Source organism: Lasiodiplodia theobromae (assembly GCF_012971845.1).
Source record: "Lasiodiplodia theobromae strain AM2As chromosome Unknown scaffold_25, whole genome shotgun sequence".
In the NCBI taxonomy this organism is placed as follows: Eukaryota; Fungi; Ascomycota; class Dothideomycetes; order Botryosphaeriales; family Botryosphaeriaceae; genus Lasiodiplodia; species Lasiodiplodia theobromae.
Window position 1 is genome coordinate 152,591 of NW_023336458.1, and position 13,519 is coordinate 166,109.

A 13,519-nucleotide genomic window follows, 5' to 3' on the forward strand; every position below is an offset into this window, starting at 1 on the left:
CCTAGAAATCATGTCTCCTGAAGAAATACTGAATCAGAAGAGGAAAGAGACTAAAAATAGCATCAAATTAGTGTGTGTTTCCACTGACTTGCTTGTTACCTTGACTCAGCGTTGGCATCGGGGATTAACCTCCATGCACATTGGGTCACCTTGCATCCTCATGCGGAAATTTATGTGGTATAACGGTGCGCCACGTTAGTCTGCTTCTCCAAATGCAATGTTCAAAACAATAAATGGAGCGTCGTGCAGACAGGCTGTTGGCTATTAGCTCTCTCAACACCCCGGGATGAAATTGTTTCGATTGTAGTTGCCTCGATGAACCCATCTGTTTGAGTTAAAACACCCTGCTCATCAGCTCATTACCTGCATGCCCGTACAACCCGTCCCCATTCACTCCGAGCTCTTGGTCAGCAACCACGCGAGCTCAGCCGCGCGCTCCTCGCCCACGAGCTCCACCAAGCCCTCCGGCTTCAAGAAGTCATGGTCCGCAAACTCAAAGCCGGGGATAACAGTCTGTCACAGATATCAACATCGCCCACCAGCCAACACAACGGAAAAAACTCACCTCACTAATCAAACACCCGTCCTTGCTCGCAGAAGCAGCACCAGCGCCGTCCTCATCCGGCAGCAAGAAGCTAGCCTTGTACTTGCCCCCCTCAACGACCCACTGCAGGCGCTCGCCAGCCGCCACGTCCTGGCCAACGACGTACGTCTCGATGCGGGCCTGACCCGCAGGGCGAACGCCATTGACCACCTCATCAGCATGGATAATGACGTAGCGCGCGCGGCCCTTGTGCAGCGTGTGGACCGTCCTATTCCCATCAGCACTCACCCAACCACACCCGTCCCTCAAAGCAACAAAAAATAAAAATAAAAGAGAGGTAAGGAGAGAAGGAGTAGTACTCACCTCCCCTTATTCCGATGGAACCGCCCGAAGCTGCGGCCCTGCGTCAGGAGGTAGTAGATGCTGGTGCTGGCGCTGCGCGTGAGGTCGGTCCAGAGTTTCTCGTTGCCGCCCTTGCCGTCGGTTTCCTCTGCCGTCGTCTCGGCGAAGCATTGCTTCGTCGACACGGCCGTCATGCCGCTGTCGTAGGACGCGTGGAAAGGGTTGGCCACGCGCCGCTGGTCGCGGTCTGTCTCGACGAAGTAGCCGCCCTGGAAAACAGGAGAGTAAGTCTCCATTTTTTGGTGGGTTTGTTGGGCGTGATAGATTATAGAGATGGGGATACAGAAAGTCGAGCAGAGGAGGTTATCCGGCCTTTGCTCTTTTTCCTTTTTTTTTCCCCCCCCTTCTTCTCGCATTGCTACCCATCCCCAAGCCCACAGCCGCACGAAAGAAAAAGACACCCAAACCTCCTCGAAAGAGAGAAGAAAAAAAAAACCTGAGGCAAAAAACGCACAACAACGTACATACCTCCGGATGCTTGATCATCTTGAGCGCCGCGATGACGGCGCGCGATCCCGCCGGCTCCTGTGGCACGACGGCCCCGGGCTCGGGCGTTCCGCCAGCCTTGATGGCCTCGCCCGGGATGGCGAAGGCGGGGCGGATGGGGTTCGCGAGTGCGGGGTCGACGACCGACATGGTGGTTGGTTCAGTAGTCGGTTGGTGTTGGTGGGTGGTGGTGGGGCGCGCGTAGCAGATTTTCTGATTTTGTTCGATTGGGTGGTTGAATTACTTTTATTTTTTTTTGTTGGTCTTATCCAGCTCTTCTTAGCACAATCCTGCAGGGCCGAATCGGAGGGGGGAGAGCAGACTGTCGGAGAGATGGAAGGGGGTGGGAGGAAATAAGCAGGGCGGAATTTAGGTAGCGTCCGTCCCGCTTCCCTGTACCGTTACACACGCGGGCGGGGAAAAGAGAGAGGTCCTTGTACACACAGGGAAAATGAAGTTGGGATGACGTGAGATAAGATATGCAAGTCGCACGTGTTGGTTTCGCCGAGAGAGCAACACTGCCATCGTCAACTGCATCTCTACGAAAGAGAGCAAAAGTAATTTTTGTGTGTCGCATTTGTTATTGGAGCCAGGTGTTGTAGGTTGAGGTCATGGTGATGGTGCGTTCAGGCCTCTGCAGCCAGTGCAACGATGCTGACTGGTTTCTCACCACACTTTCTTCCAATCCAATCGCAATGTTCACTCTCAACACAGGGGAGTATTGCAGCCGACGGCTAGCGTGAATTTATTTTTCACTCAGATCATGGGTAGCTGCAGCTATCGTCCGGACGTGAATGTATAATTATTCATTCCATTTACATCCAGATGATAGCTTCAACTACCCATAACTGTTCTTTTTCATTGAAAGAAAAAAGAACTGGACCCCTTTGAATGCAGTAGAAGCAGAGCTCATTGTAGCGTTTCCGCACTTGTGATGGAGACTTCAACTCCGCATCATCACCAACCCTTCTCAAACATGTCAACCTCGCCCCACAATGAATTTTCCAAGCCACAAAGAACATGGGCTCGGTCCCCAGACACGGCCTCGTACCTAGGGAAGAAGAAAAAAAATTGTCTAAACACATTACCATTTGCTTCATCTTAAAGGCATTTTCCCCAACCACCAGAACAAGTCAGATCAAATCGGAGAGAAACGTATAGTAGTAAGGGCACTCAACGCACGACCTATGCTCCAATCTCTCTGACACACTCTATCAAACACCCGCGCTAATGTTTCCCATGATCCTGAAAAACCATTTCCATCATCATGCCTTCAAACAAAAATAATCCCTTCGCCCGCTTTGTCGGAAAAGAACCATTGGGGAGATGTGCAAGAGGAAATAAAACATGAGGGAAAAAAAGAACTGACTAAATGAGGAGCCAAAAGAGTGGAAGAAGAGAAAAAGGGCAAACTTATTTCACAGCTTCGGCGGACTTTGACTTCCCCTGATCCGATTTTGTTTTTAGCACCACGGTGAAAACGCAAGAAAGAGCAGGAAAATGACAACAGGAAACAACAGGCTATCGTACAGATTCAGGAAAAAGGCTTCACCAACCAGAGTACGTTTGGGATGCAAAAGACCAAGATACTCGACCCCACTTCACGACAGTACAAAGACCCTCTCGACGGAAACGATGGCGACAATCTCGAATCGGAAAAAGGTAGGAGCGGACGAAACGGCAGAGGGTCGAATGCGATCGGCGGAAAAAAGCAGGAGAGGAACGACGGGAGGGAGAGCAGCGAGCGAGAGATAGCAACTGGAAAAAGACGAATGCAGTAGCAACAAGAAACAATGATCCCACGGCTCCTCTTCATCATCCCATCGGCGGTGGGTGAATGATCCCAGTCGCTATGCATTGCACAAATGACCATCAACAAAACACAAATTCTCGCTGTGATGATCCATTCCCCCAGAACGCCATCCCGTAACCTCTGCTGCGGTTAAACGGTCAATGCTCATGCTTCCCCTACCACATATCATTTCGCCCATCGTCATCGTCGTACTGCTGTTCGTAGTACGGCTGCTGGACCTGTCCTCCAGGTTGGCCAAGGTAACTGGACCCGCTCGAAACACTGTATCCGTTGCCGTTCGTTCTATTATACTGTGTGTGTTGTGATGCGTGTGAGGAGTCGTTGGCGTATTGAGTGTCTCCATATTGATGATAAGTCGTACCTTCAGACGTCCCTTCATTGGCCTCCGCTCGTGCTTGTTGCTATTCATCAGGTCAATAACCAATCCTCGCTTAATCTTCACGGGATCACTCACATCTTGATACATCTGATATTGCTTGAACTCTTCCGGCTGTTGCTGCTGCTGCTGACGGCGCTGTTCTTCTTCCCGCTTCTTTTGCTCCTGGGCTAACCGTTGTTGCTGCTTCTGAGCTGCCGACTGGCCGATTTGAATGTGCGGATGCATCTGCTGAACCTTGGCGAGATATGAGTACATGAAGTTGCTGAGAAGTACCTGCGAATAGAGCTCTCGGCGGGGGTTGGCGAGCTTGATATGGGCCATGCGGTAAATGGCACGCTCCTCGAGGATGGAAAACCGGGTCCAGTTGTAGTCAATGTCGGGACGAAGGATGCGCGGCGGGGGGTCGGGAGATAGGCCACGGGCTGCCATTGTCTTCTTGCTTCCGTGAGGCTCCTTTTCGCCCTTCTTCGCCTTTCCTCCAAAGATGGAGGAGAAGAGGCCTTCCTTCTCCTTCTTTTCGCTCGAAGTTTTCCGGCTGCTCGTCTTCTGGCGCTCCTCGTCAAGCTTGACGCTGCTGCGGTCGAGGACAAGGCTTTCTCGTCCGCGTCCTTCATCGATCGAAGACTGCAATACGTCCAAACGCGTGTTATCGTGCTTGTCGTGTTTGTCGTGTGACTTGTCAGCGGATTTGGTGAGCTTTGACTTGGTCTTCTTGTGTTCCTTCTCCTCCTTGTCCTTCTTTTTGTGCTCTTCCTCTTCTTCCTTTTCCTTATTCTTACGCGAGAACCAGCCCCAGCTCGTTTTCCTTCCGCCAGACTCCATGTCGTCATCGTCATCGTCGACTTTCTGGGACTTCTTGTCGCCCTTGTCCGATTTCTTGTCATCTGCGTAGGTTGGAATAATTGCAAGTGAGTCGGATCTTGTCGCGCTAGTGTGACCAGGGATAGCGGTGGGGTGTGATGCCATTTCATCAAGAGACTGACTTGGAATTTTGTTGGCTTGAGCTTTCTCTGCTTTCTCGCGCAGACTCTGTCGTCCTGGAGGAAGGCCTCTGACCGGTTGCGGGGGAACTTTGACGGGAGCATGGTTCTGTGAAGCCGTATGGTCAACTGTAACTTTGGAGGATTTGCGTTCCGGGTGTTGGGCTGGTATCGGAGGCGGAGTGTCGGAGGACGCAGGAGGAGTTTCAACAATCTGAGGAACCGGGGAAGCTGTGGAAGAGATGACAGGTGAGTCGATAGGAACATTATAACCGGGAAGGAGTGCAGTCGTACGGCCGTTTGATGCAATGCGGGAGTGGTAAGTTTTTCGTTGTCCCTGTTGCGGGGGTGATTGCGGGCCTTGGTGCTCGGGCGGGCTAGAGGGCGCTTCTTCCGCGGATCGGGGCCGTGTAGGTTCAGCTTGTGGTGCATTGGGGTTGGGACCTTGGGGCGGGCGTGGCCGGGTTGGGCGCGAGAAGTTCTCTGGCTGATCAGCTTTCGTGGGCATGGGCTCAGTCTGGACTCTTTGAATTCCCCTTTTCACTTCTGGTTCCTGAGGCGGCGAGGCGGGAGATTCGTCAGTGTCAGTGTCGCCCTGTTTATTTCCCATCCTACGGTTGAAAGGAACCCTTTCCCCTTTGCGTATACTGCCACGTCTGTAATTGGTCCGCGTGGAGCGTTTCAGAATGCCAGCGGGCTTGACAGGAAGTATGGGCACGTCGTCTTCTCCAGCGCTCTCGACACCAGCAACCCCAGAGTCTATGGAGTCGCGTAGACTCATGCGCCGTATCAATTGTGCCGGATCATCATCCTCCTCCACGCTTTCGAGCTGGTGCAGAGTAGGCATGTGAGTGTGGTCGCCAGTCTGCGATCTCTTTCTTTCCAAGCGCTCAGCACCGTCTTTGTAGCCATGGGGTCCGTCGACCTGCTTAGACAGCATCGACTTCTTCCTCCGCAGTCCTCCGCCCGAGCCTTCCGGGCTCAGTCCATCCGCCGAAAGAAAGGCTTCAGAATCCCCTGACCTCCGCCGGTGTCTCTGGACTTTCTCTTCGATGAATGTTTTGAACTCCTTCGGCGCCAACTCCGGGTGCACTCGGGCAGGGACCCAGAACATGCGCGATGGGTCGTCTTCGTCGGCTTCGTGCGTGGGCGCGGCAGAGGGCATGGGCGGCCTGTCGCCGAACGACGGCAGGTCGGGGTCGGAACCATGGACGTCCATGGACATGCGCCGTATTGCTTGTAGGTTGCTCAGCTCCTGGGCCAGGGCGGCCGGGCTGGATTGGGAGTCGATGTCTTGGAACTCAAAGGCCTGACTCGCAGTGTCGGAGCTCTGGCGGTTCAAGCGCGGCGGGGAGACGGAAGAGCGGTCGAAGGAGTCGCTGCGGGGCGACAGCATCTTCGGCGAGGTGGCCTGGCCATTTGCGTGGTGCTTGTACTCGTTGGAGGAGGAGCGCTCGAGCGGGTTGGGCGAGGAGGGAAAGGAGGGACTGATGTCAAAAGTCTCGCTGGTGGGCGAACTGATGAAGCTCAAGGGCCGTGACTCGTTCCGGCTGTATTCATTCTCGCCGTACATGTCTCCAATTGCTTCGGTGATGTGGTGGCTTTCGTCGCTGATGGAGATTTGCGGAGCATGGCCTCGGCGAGCCTGGTACAAGCGCTCCAGCTCGGCCGCTCTCGACGAGGGCGGTGATTCGGGGGTCTGGGGGTCGAGGTACTGGGTGGTTAGCATAAGGTCGCGAGGACAGGGAGCGGCGAGAGGAGGATGTGGCGGCCCAGCGCGCTCGCAGTCGGGGCGGAGGCGTGCTGCTGCTGCTGTGTAATCTGGGTCCTGCATTGGGAGCGCGGGCAACGGGCAGCGGGAGGACCAACCTGCATAGCTACTCGAGGAATGCAGATCCTCGTCGCAACGAGGCCTCGGCGGCGACGGGTTCACAGGGGGCGGCGGTGGGGTGCGCGGGCGGTGTTCATCGATCGAGAGAGCGGCAGGAGCTCAGGCTGATGAGCATGATCTGGCGCGGCGAGGAGCAGCTTGGAGGGCGACTTGCTCGGGCTGCTGCGAAGTTGCTTACAACAAGTTCCTGCTGCGAGACTTTAGATCGGGGGTGACAGCTCAGGCCCCGATGTCCGTCCATGCCGCTGGCGCGTCGCTAGTGACTACCATCGCTTATTCTCTCATGCCCGACAGCACGGAGACAGAGAACGGCCTCACACGACAAGCCCCCTCCAGGCGCCTCGCTATCCCACGTCCACCGTGGCTGCGAGACAGCCGCTAGCGCTTAACTCGCAAAGAACCGGATTGGATCAGCGCCCCCACAGCACACCCTCCCCGCAGAACCCTGAGCTGAGGAGAGCGGCTGCCGCCTGCAATTTGCAGCCTGATCGCTGCTGCAAAAACGGCCAGCGGCCCACGCGCCTGGAGGCGCAGCTCGCGCTTGGTTCGTCGCGGGACCGATCCGCCGCACGCCAACCTTATCACCACAGCTCCCTGGCACGCTGTCAGGCGCCCTGCTCGAGCCGAGCCAAACATCACTCCAAAACGACCACGCGGTGACGATGCGTGCCCCGTCTCCGCCTCCCAACGGGCTGGCGTCAAGCCCCCTTCCGCCTTCTGGAATAGCCGCATACTTCCGCGTGCAGCCGCCTCGTTGCTGGGCGCGGCACGTCATTGGAAGGGCTCTCGCGTATGCCATCCACGGCTGAGCTACTGAAATTACTTGTGTACCGCCAGGTCCATCTAACGCTTTCAAGAAAGACTTTATTTATAGCCTGCAGCTCAGCTTCATAAAAGAGGAGAGTTCTGTAAGCCGCAAAATGACAGGGGGAGGCAAGTCGTCATGCGCCGTCCGAGCTCCTCGTCCTCGGAGCCTCACGGCCAGCAAAAAGGCCCACTCCAACGCCGTCCCGTGCATCATCTCTGTTTTACTTCACGCAACCGTGGAGTTTTTCCTCCAAATGAACACGAATGCGGCCGTCGCGCAGACCGTTGCGCCCAGGGCCAGGTACAGACTGGTGTTGTCGACCGGCTCCTCGTCCGACTTGGGAAATGCGGTAGAGGGATGCGTAGCGCATTCGGCAAGCTGGCGTTCTGGTGTTTCAGTGATCTGTTTCACTCTAAACTTGGCACCAACAGGGCATAATACTCACATGTACGAAGAATTCGGAGATGGTGTTCCACGTCACGGATACGTGGAGCGGTGCTGCCATGTTCAAAGCGCTCGTGTACTCGTCCGGTTGCATCTCGGTCCGCTGCATGGCCTTGTCCTGGTCGGCCTTCAGTGCGGTGTAGACGGCCGGCAGCGCGTCGAGGTGCGGATATCTTTTTCGGAGCTGCACGATATAGTCGAAGCTCTCCGGGTCGCTCGAGTCGTACGTATAGCAGAGCAGGTCGCAGGCGTCCAGCTTTGCTTGGTTCTCCAAAATTGCTGGCTCAAGTTCCCCGAGCTCCTCCAGGATCAAGTAGCATTGCTTTCCTCCTTGAAGTTCCACACTGTTCACCGCCGAGTGTGGCTTGATTGTAGGGTGGTGCATCGGACTGAAGGGGCGGTTGAGGAACGCATTGAGCAGCGAGCTCTTGCCACTACCGCTTGCACCGAGTACGTAGCAAAGTACCACGTTCCGCTCGACTCTACCGGGGCGGTTGCGCCTCTTGCGTGCCTTCGACACTTTGAGTGCGGCGGTAGTACCACCACGATCCGAGCTCTCGAAACCAAGGTAAGCGAGATACTCGAGAGTCGTCTTCGGTTCCTCAAAAGTTGTCATGCTCCACTGTGCAAGCCAACCTTGAAGTGTAATGTGTCCGGCTTCGTTGCGTACTGTACACGACGGGAACGCCGAGTCTACCCAGGATGGAGGTAGACCAGGCGTGGGTAGGAATAAGGTTGCCAGTTCAGCATCGTTCAGGCCACCGTCATTGTCTTTGTCGTGAAGGAGGAAAAGGTCGACGAAGAAACGGTAGCCCGCGGGGCTGAGCTCCGCAGAGGAATACTGGGGCACATCGAACTTGGGGTGAAGGAATGTGTCTTTGAGACTGAGACTGTCAGTGTAGTGGTATTTCCGCAAAATAATCCATATTGTCTCATGGCGCCCTTTCTCAGCGAAGATTTTGTGCAGCAGCAAGAATCCTTTCTCGTCAATACCCTTCTCATTTGCAGATTGCGGGGACATTTTTTGTATTGAGCGCTTGATGTTGGACAGGTCATCTTCAGACAACGGCTTTTCGAAGCACTTCAACTGGAAAGCGTGCATTTCTGCGTCGTTGAGGTAGCCATCCTGATCCCTGTCACACAGATAGAATATCCGCCGCAAAGCTGCTACCGCAGCTGGCTTCAGGTTCGCTTCCTTCGAGTCGTAGAGCGGGGCAATCGGATGCGTAACCGCTTTTTGACAGAGGAAGAAGACCTCGTTTATGTTATGGTGCTCCTTAGCACTTGTACGGATGCATGAATCGATTTCCTTGAACTCGTTCATCACCGGCAACATCTCGTCGGCCACCACCTGCGACGTGCTTCCATTTGTCTGCAAATCGGACTTGTTGGCACAGAGAACCACCGGCACGTTCACACCAAGAGAGCGGAAGTAGGGCATCCAAAAGAGCGCAACACGCTCATAGCTGTAGTGGTCTGAGTAGACGAGAAGGATGACGTTGGACTTGCGGAGCTCCTTGCGAAGCTTGTCGCGCTCCTGCGGCAGGGCGGAGGTGTCGACGACGGTAGTGGTAACATTCTCGGGGGTGCCCAGCGTGGGCGGAAGCGTCACTGGTGGGAGGACGCTCTGGATCTTCGGGACAAAGACGTCCTTAACGAGGGAGGTGATGAGGGAGCTCTTCCCTACGCGTTGTTGTTAGCAAGCTGCAGCTTAGCGCAAGGAAACGGAGGTGTATACCGGTGGCCTCGTCACCGCAGACACAAATGCGAACAGTAGCCATGTTGGGATAGCATAATTGATGGCGGGGAGAAGCTACCGGAGAGCCGCAGCTGGAGCTTCGGGTTCGGCAGAAGCGTCGGTCATTTTTTAGCGTACCGGGCGCGTGGGCCTTGCTGCTCATCAACTCCAATGCCAGGGCCGCGACTCGGGCCAAGCATCTTGGGAGCCTTCGCTTTCAGCCCCGAGCTCCGCGGTGATATTGCGCGAGCTTGCTTACTACTGGTCTCGCATAGGCTCGTTCCTCCCCATACAGTACCTCGCTCACCTTTGCGACACATCCACGCCGCTCGCTTTGCGCATTTAGCCGCTTCTCCAGCTGACGGCCCGGACATTGCGGCGCGTGCGCAAGCCTCCCCACACTCCCACACGCCGAGATCGTGTTCCTACATCATCGCTGCCGCCCGTCCGTCCTGATTCATATGCGACCATCCCGCCCAGGGTGTGAACTCTACCTCCCGCAACCACCTTTCCGCCACGCGCGTCACCACCCCCAAAGCTTATGCACGTTGCTGAACGTGTGAGCGTCGCAGTGTTACCGCAACGGATCGCACGTCTCCCATTGGCGCTGGGCATCAACTGATAAGGGAGGGAATCGCGCAGAAGACGGCAACATGTTCGTGCTGCCCCCTCCTCCGCGCTTCCCGAGCAGCCAGTATGGCTTGGGAATGCCCGGGCAGCCAGTCATCGAGACGAACAACGTTCTCAGTCACCCCACGGGCCCTGAGCATCAGCTTGTTGTCGGCGAAGGTAATGCGCGCTCCCCACAGCCCATGCGCCCCGGCTGCGTCCTCATCCTTCTATCATGCCAGGTACCTACGTCTTGAAAGACAGCCTTCACCTCGCGACCCCGCCGCCCCATCCTTCCGAAGCGCCCGTCCACAACCCGAACCCGCTGGCGACCACGCCGTCGCCCCCTTCCGCAGGGACCAAGCTTTCCTTGACGATACTTTCCCCGCGGCCGAGCCAATTTCCCCGGCTTCAACGCTCCGACACGACGACTAGCGCCCTGTCCGGTGTACCCCCAAGCATCGCAGAAAGCCCACACGAGTCTCATAGTGCTGGCAGTGACTTCAGCTCGCCATATACGAGGAGCAATGGATTTGGGTCGGTACCTTCCTTTGGAGAGGGTAACCCAGCTCTCGTTATGACGAACGGCAAGGAATCCAAGGATCCGCTGAAGCGGAGGAAACCCAAAAACAATATTATTAAAAGCAATTCGTCATTTGTATCTCGGGTTATTCCACACGAGGCCCTACAAAAGCGCTTGCAAGAACGGGCTGCGGATGGGTTAATGGCATTCGCAAATGTGAACCGAGCGTTGCAGTGGCTAGACCTTTCTGCTGCTAATAAGGTTGGTCGGGGATGATGCAGTCGCCTGTGCATGGAAAGCTCACATGAAAACAGGACGAACATTTGACCAAGATCCTGTTCACCAAAGCGCATGCACTGTGCCATGACATAAATAAGGTCACAAAAACAAGCAACCATATTGATATTGTCATGGGGTTCTCGACGGGCGACATAATATGGTACGAGCCGATGTCGCAGAAGTATGCCCGCATCAACAAGAACGTAAGAACCACTCCTAGCACGGCCTCTTCTCGCGGCCTCCTCTCGCGGCCAGTGGCCACTGCTTTGAAGGACAACGCAAAGTGCGGAAGAGCCGAAGTCGGCGGAGGAGAACATCAGGGGCTCGTCTACAGGATTGACTGCTAAGCTTTTTGCAACTTGCGTGTCCGACGGAGCGTGTTGTCTGAAAGTCGGAGAGGAGGCCTCCCGTTGATCAGAGATAAAGGAAAGGAGATGCACTGACTCGCTGTAGGGAGCTATTAATGGAAGCGCGGTGTCAGAGATACGCTGGCTGCCAAACTCGGATAACCTGTTTCTCGCGGCCCACATGGATGGGACAATGGTCGTATACGACAAGGAGAAGGAGGACGCTCCATTCGTTCCTGAGGAAATGGGCGTACAAAACGAGAAGCCTCCGAGCGACAAGGGTCAGAGCACGTCACTCCATATCAAAAAGTCGGTCCAATCAAGGAACCAGAAAAGCAACCCGGTGGCGGTCTGGAAGGTCTCGAGCACGAAGATCAACGCGTTTGCATTTTCGCCGGATAACAGGCATCTGGCGATCGTGTCGGAGGACGGCTCGTTACGCATCATCGATTACCTGAAGGAGCAGTACGGACACCGCCCCTGCGTGGGTCCTGCATCCGCTAATGTGCTCGCAGGCTCCTCGACGTCTTCAGCAGCTACTACGGGGGGCTGATTTGCGTGTGCTGGTCACCGGACGGGAGATACATCGTGACCGGAGGGCAGGATGACCTCGTGTCGATATGGTCAAAGGAGGACAGCATGCTGGTTGCACGATGCCAAGGCCACAACTCGTGGGTCTCGGGTGTAGCCTTCGACCCGTGGCGGTGCGACGATCGCAACTACCGATTTGGCAGTGTCGGCGAGGATGCCAGGCTGCTGCTGTGGGACTTCAGCGTCGGAATGCTGCACAGGCCGCGAGCGGTATGGCCCCGTGCAGATCCACATATTCGAGACAGGTTTCGGTGGAGTCTTGCTAACAGGGTGCTGCGAGTCACAGGCATCGGTCCGCGCAAGAGGCAGTATCTCCTCGCACATGCCGCAGCCGCGAACCCGACCGGACAGCTCGACAACCCGGCTGCGGTCGGACTCGAATCTGACAACGGGCAGCGCAGACGGCGGCGGCGAGCAGGTGGTGCACCCTGTTGAGCCTCGGGCCCGAACGGCCATGTTACCGCCGGTCATGGTGAGCAAGGCCTTCGTCCCGCGCCTAACGAAAACTGCCGGAGCTAACGCAACCGTGTGCGCAGGCAAAATCTGTTGACGAGCACCCACTTTGCTGGCTTGGGTTTGAGGAAGATTGCATCCTGACCTCCTGCGAGAACGGTGAGACAAAGATTTCTTCGCGCTTATCTCTGCCTAGCGTCGTTGGGCCGATACGGCCCACTCGGCGTGCAGGAACCCGCCCGTAGCGGCTGCGCTGCCGAGTGTAGATCTAGATGCTGACCAGCCATCCATATATCCAGGGCATATCCGCACGTGGGACAGGCCCAAGGAAGGCGCCGAAGGAAGCGATTCGGCGCCGTCGACGACAGACAGCACATGAGCAGGCGCCGCGGCGAAAGAGGCCGGCGAAACATGGCCCGGCAGTCGGCGGCGGAAGCGGGCAGGTGAGCCGGCATTGCTGGCTGTGCTTTGATATGTATATAGGTGATCTCTGCCAGAGGCGGACGGGTGCATGGGCGCGGGCGTTGCGCTGCTGCGAGGGCATGATACTTTCGTCAGTGTCATTCGATGGTTCGACCGCACGACGCGGCATTGGGGCGCGGGAATGTTGGCGGGCAGGGCCAACTCGCAGAAAAAACAGCGTGAAACGTTTCGCTTCACCTGCATGCGCGATATTTGATTACGAGCAGAATGGTGACTTGGGACGCGCAGCAGGCAGCGTTCGCGCGCCGGGAGCGTGCCAGCGCGGCAGTGCCCGTGCTGGGCTCCGCCCTTGGTGGTGGGCGCGCCAGGCCTGGAGCCGCAATAGGGAGGACGCACAGCCCTTTGTGTCTTCACATGAGTGAGCCCTTTTCCGCACCCTGAGCTTGCCGCAAGCGGGTCCGGCGGAGGCTTCGCGAAATGTCGGCGCCATTTCAGCCTATCTTGCGCTCCGGGCGGGCTGCACAGGCGGCTGGCTGTGGCGGGAGATAAGTTTTTCTCTCTGCAAAAACGTCATCGCTCTATCGCCGGCTTTGATGGAGCGGCCTCGGGGCCCATCCGCGCAATCAAGCGCCGCCGCGGAGCCACTTTATTCTCGTGTGCTTTCGGGACGCCCGTGGCCGCCACTGCGTTGAAGAAGCTCTGCATCCCGCGCAGCCTGCGTCCTCCTGCAGTCCCACGCCGCGCCAGCCCTGTCGGCCTGCACCTCCCGCGCATCGCGCGTTGATCCCGCCGCTCGATTGACCTGACAT

The 13,519-nt window shown here is 56.4% G+C and overlaps 4 protein-coding genes across 4 annotated transcripts; 1 reads left to right on the plus strand and 3 right to left on the minus strand.

Annotated features, from left to right (window-relative positions):
* Positions 1 to 390: 390 nt before the first annotated feature.
* On the minus strand, positions 391 to 1,582 carry LTHEOB_8044 (uncharacterized protein; the record flags this gene model as incomplete). Its single annotated transcript, XM_035517478.1, has 4 exons — positions 391 to 513; positions 566 to 812; positions 908 to 1,155; positions 1,415 to 1,582. The coding sequence occupies 4 exons, from the start codon at positions 1,580 to 1,582 to the stop codon at positions 391 to 393; spliced, it is 786 nt and encodes a 261-aa protein (XP_035370591.1).
* A 1,818-nt stretch (positions 1,583 to 3,400) lies between these two features.
* On the minus strand, positions 3,401 to 6,438 carry LTHEOB_8045 (Telomere silencing protein zds1 protein; the record flags this gene model as incomplete). The annotated part of the gene is made up of 2 exons (XM_035517479.1): positions 3,401 to 3,646; positions 3,700 to 6,438. The coding sequence occupies 2 exons, from the start codon at positions 6,436 to 6,438 to the stop codon at positions 3,401 to 3,403; spliced, it is 2,985 nt and encodes a 994-aa protein (XP_035370592.1).
* A 1,090-nt stretch (positions 6,439 to 7,528) lies between these two features.
* LTHEOB_8046 (Mitochondrial Rho GTPAse protein) lies at positions 7,529 to 9,528 on the minus strand (the record flags this gene model as incomplete). Its single annotated transcript, XM_035517480.1, has 3 exons — positions 7,529 to 7,681; positions 7,749 to 9,430; positions 9,486 to 9,528. 3 exons carry the CDS (start codon positions 9,526 to 9,528, stop codon positions 7,529 to 7,531), a joined length of 1,878 nt encoding a protein of 625 aa, XP_035370593.1.
* A 1,499-nt stretch (positions 9,529 to 11,027) lies between these two features.
* LTHEOB_8047 (Catabolite repression protein crec) lies at positions 11,028 to 12,666 on the plus strand (the record flags this gene model as incomplete). Its single annotated transcript, XM_035517481.1, has 6 exons — positions 11,028 to 11,099; positions 11,350 to 11,708; positions 11,759 to 12,044; positions 12,121 to 12,306; positions 12,371 to 12,446; positions 12,587 to 12,666. 6 exons carry the CDS (start codon positions 11,028 to 11,030, stop codon positions 12,664 to 12,666), a joined length of 1,059 nt encoding a protein of 352 aa, XP_035370594.1.
* Between the last annotated feature and the right edge of the window lie 853 nt (positions 12,667 to 13,519).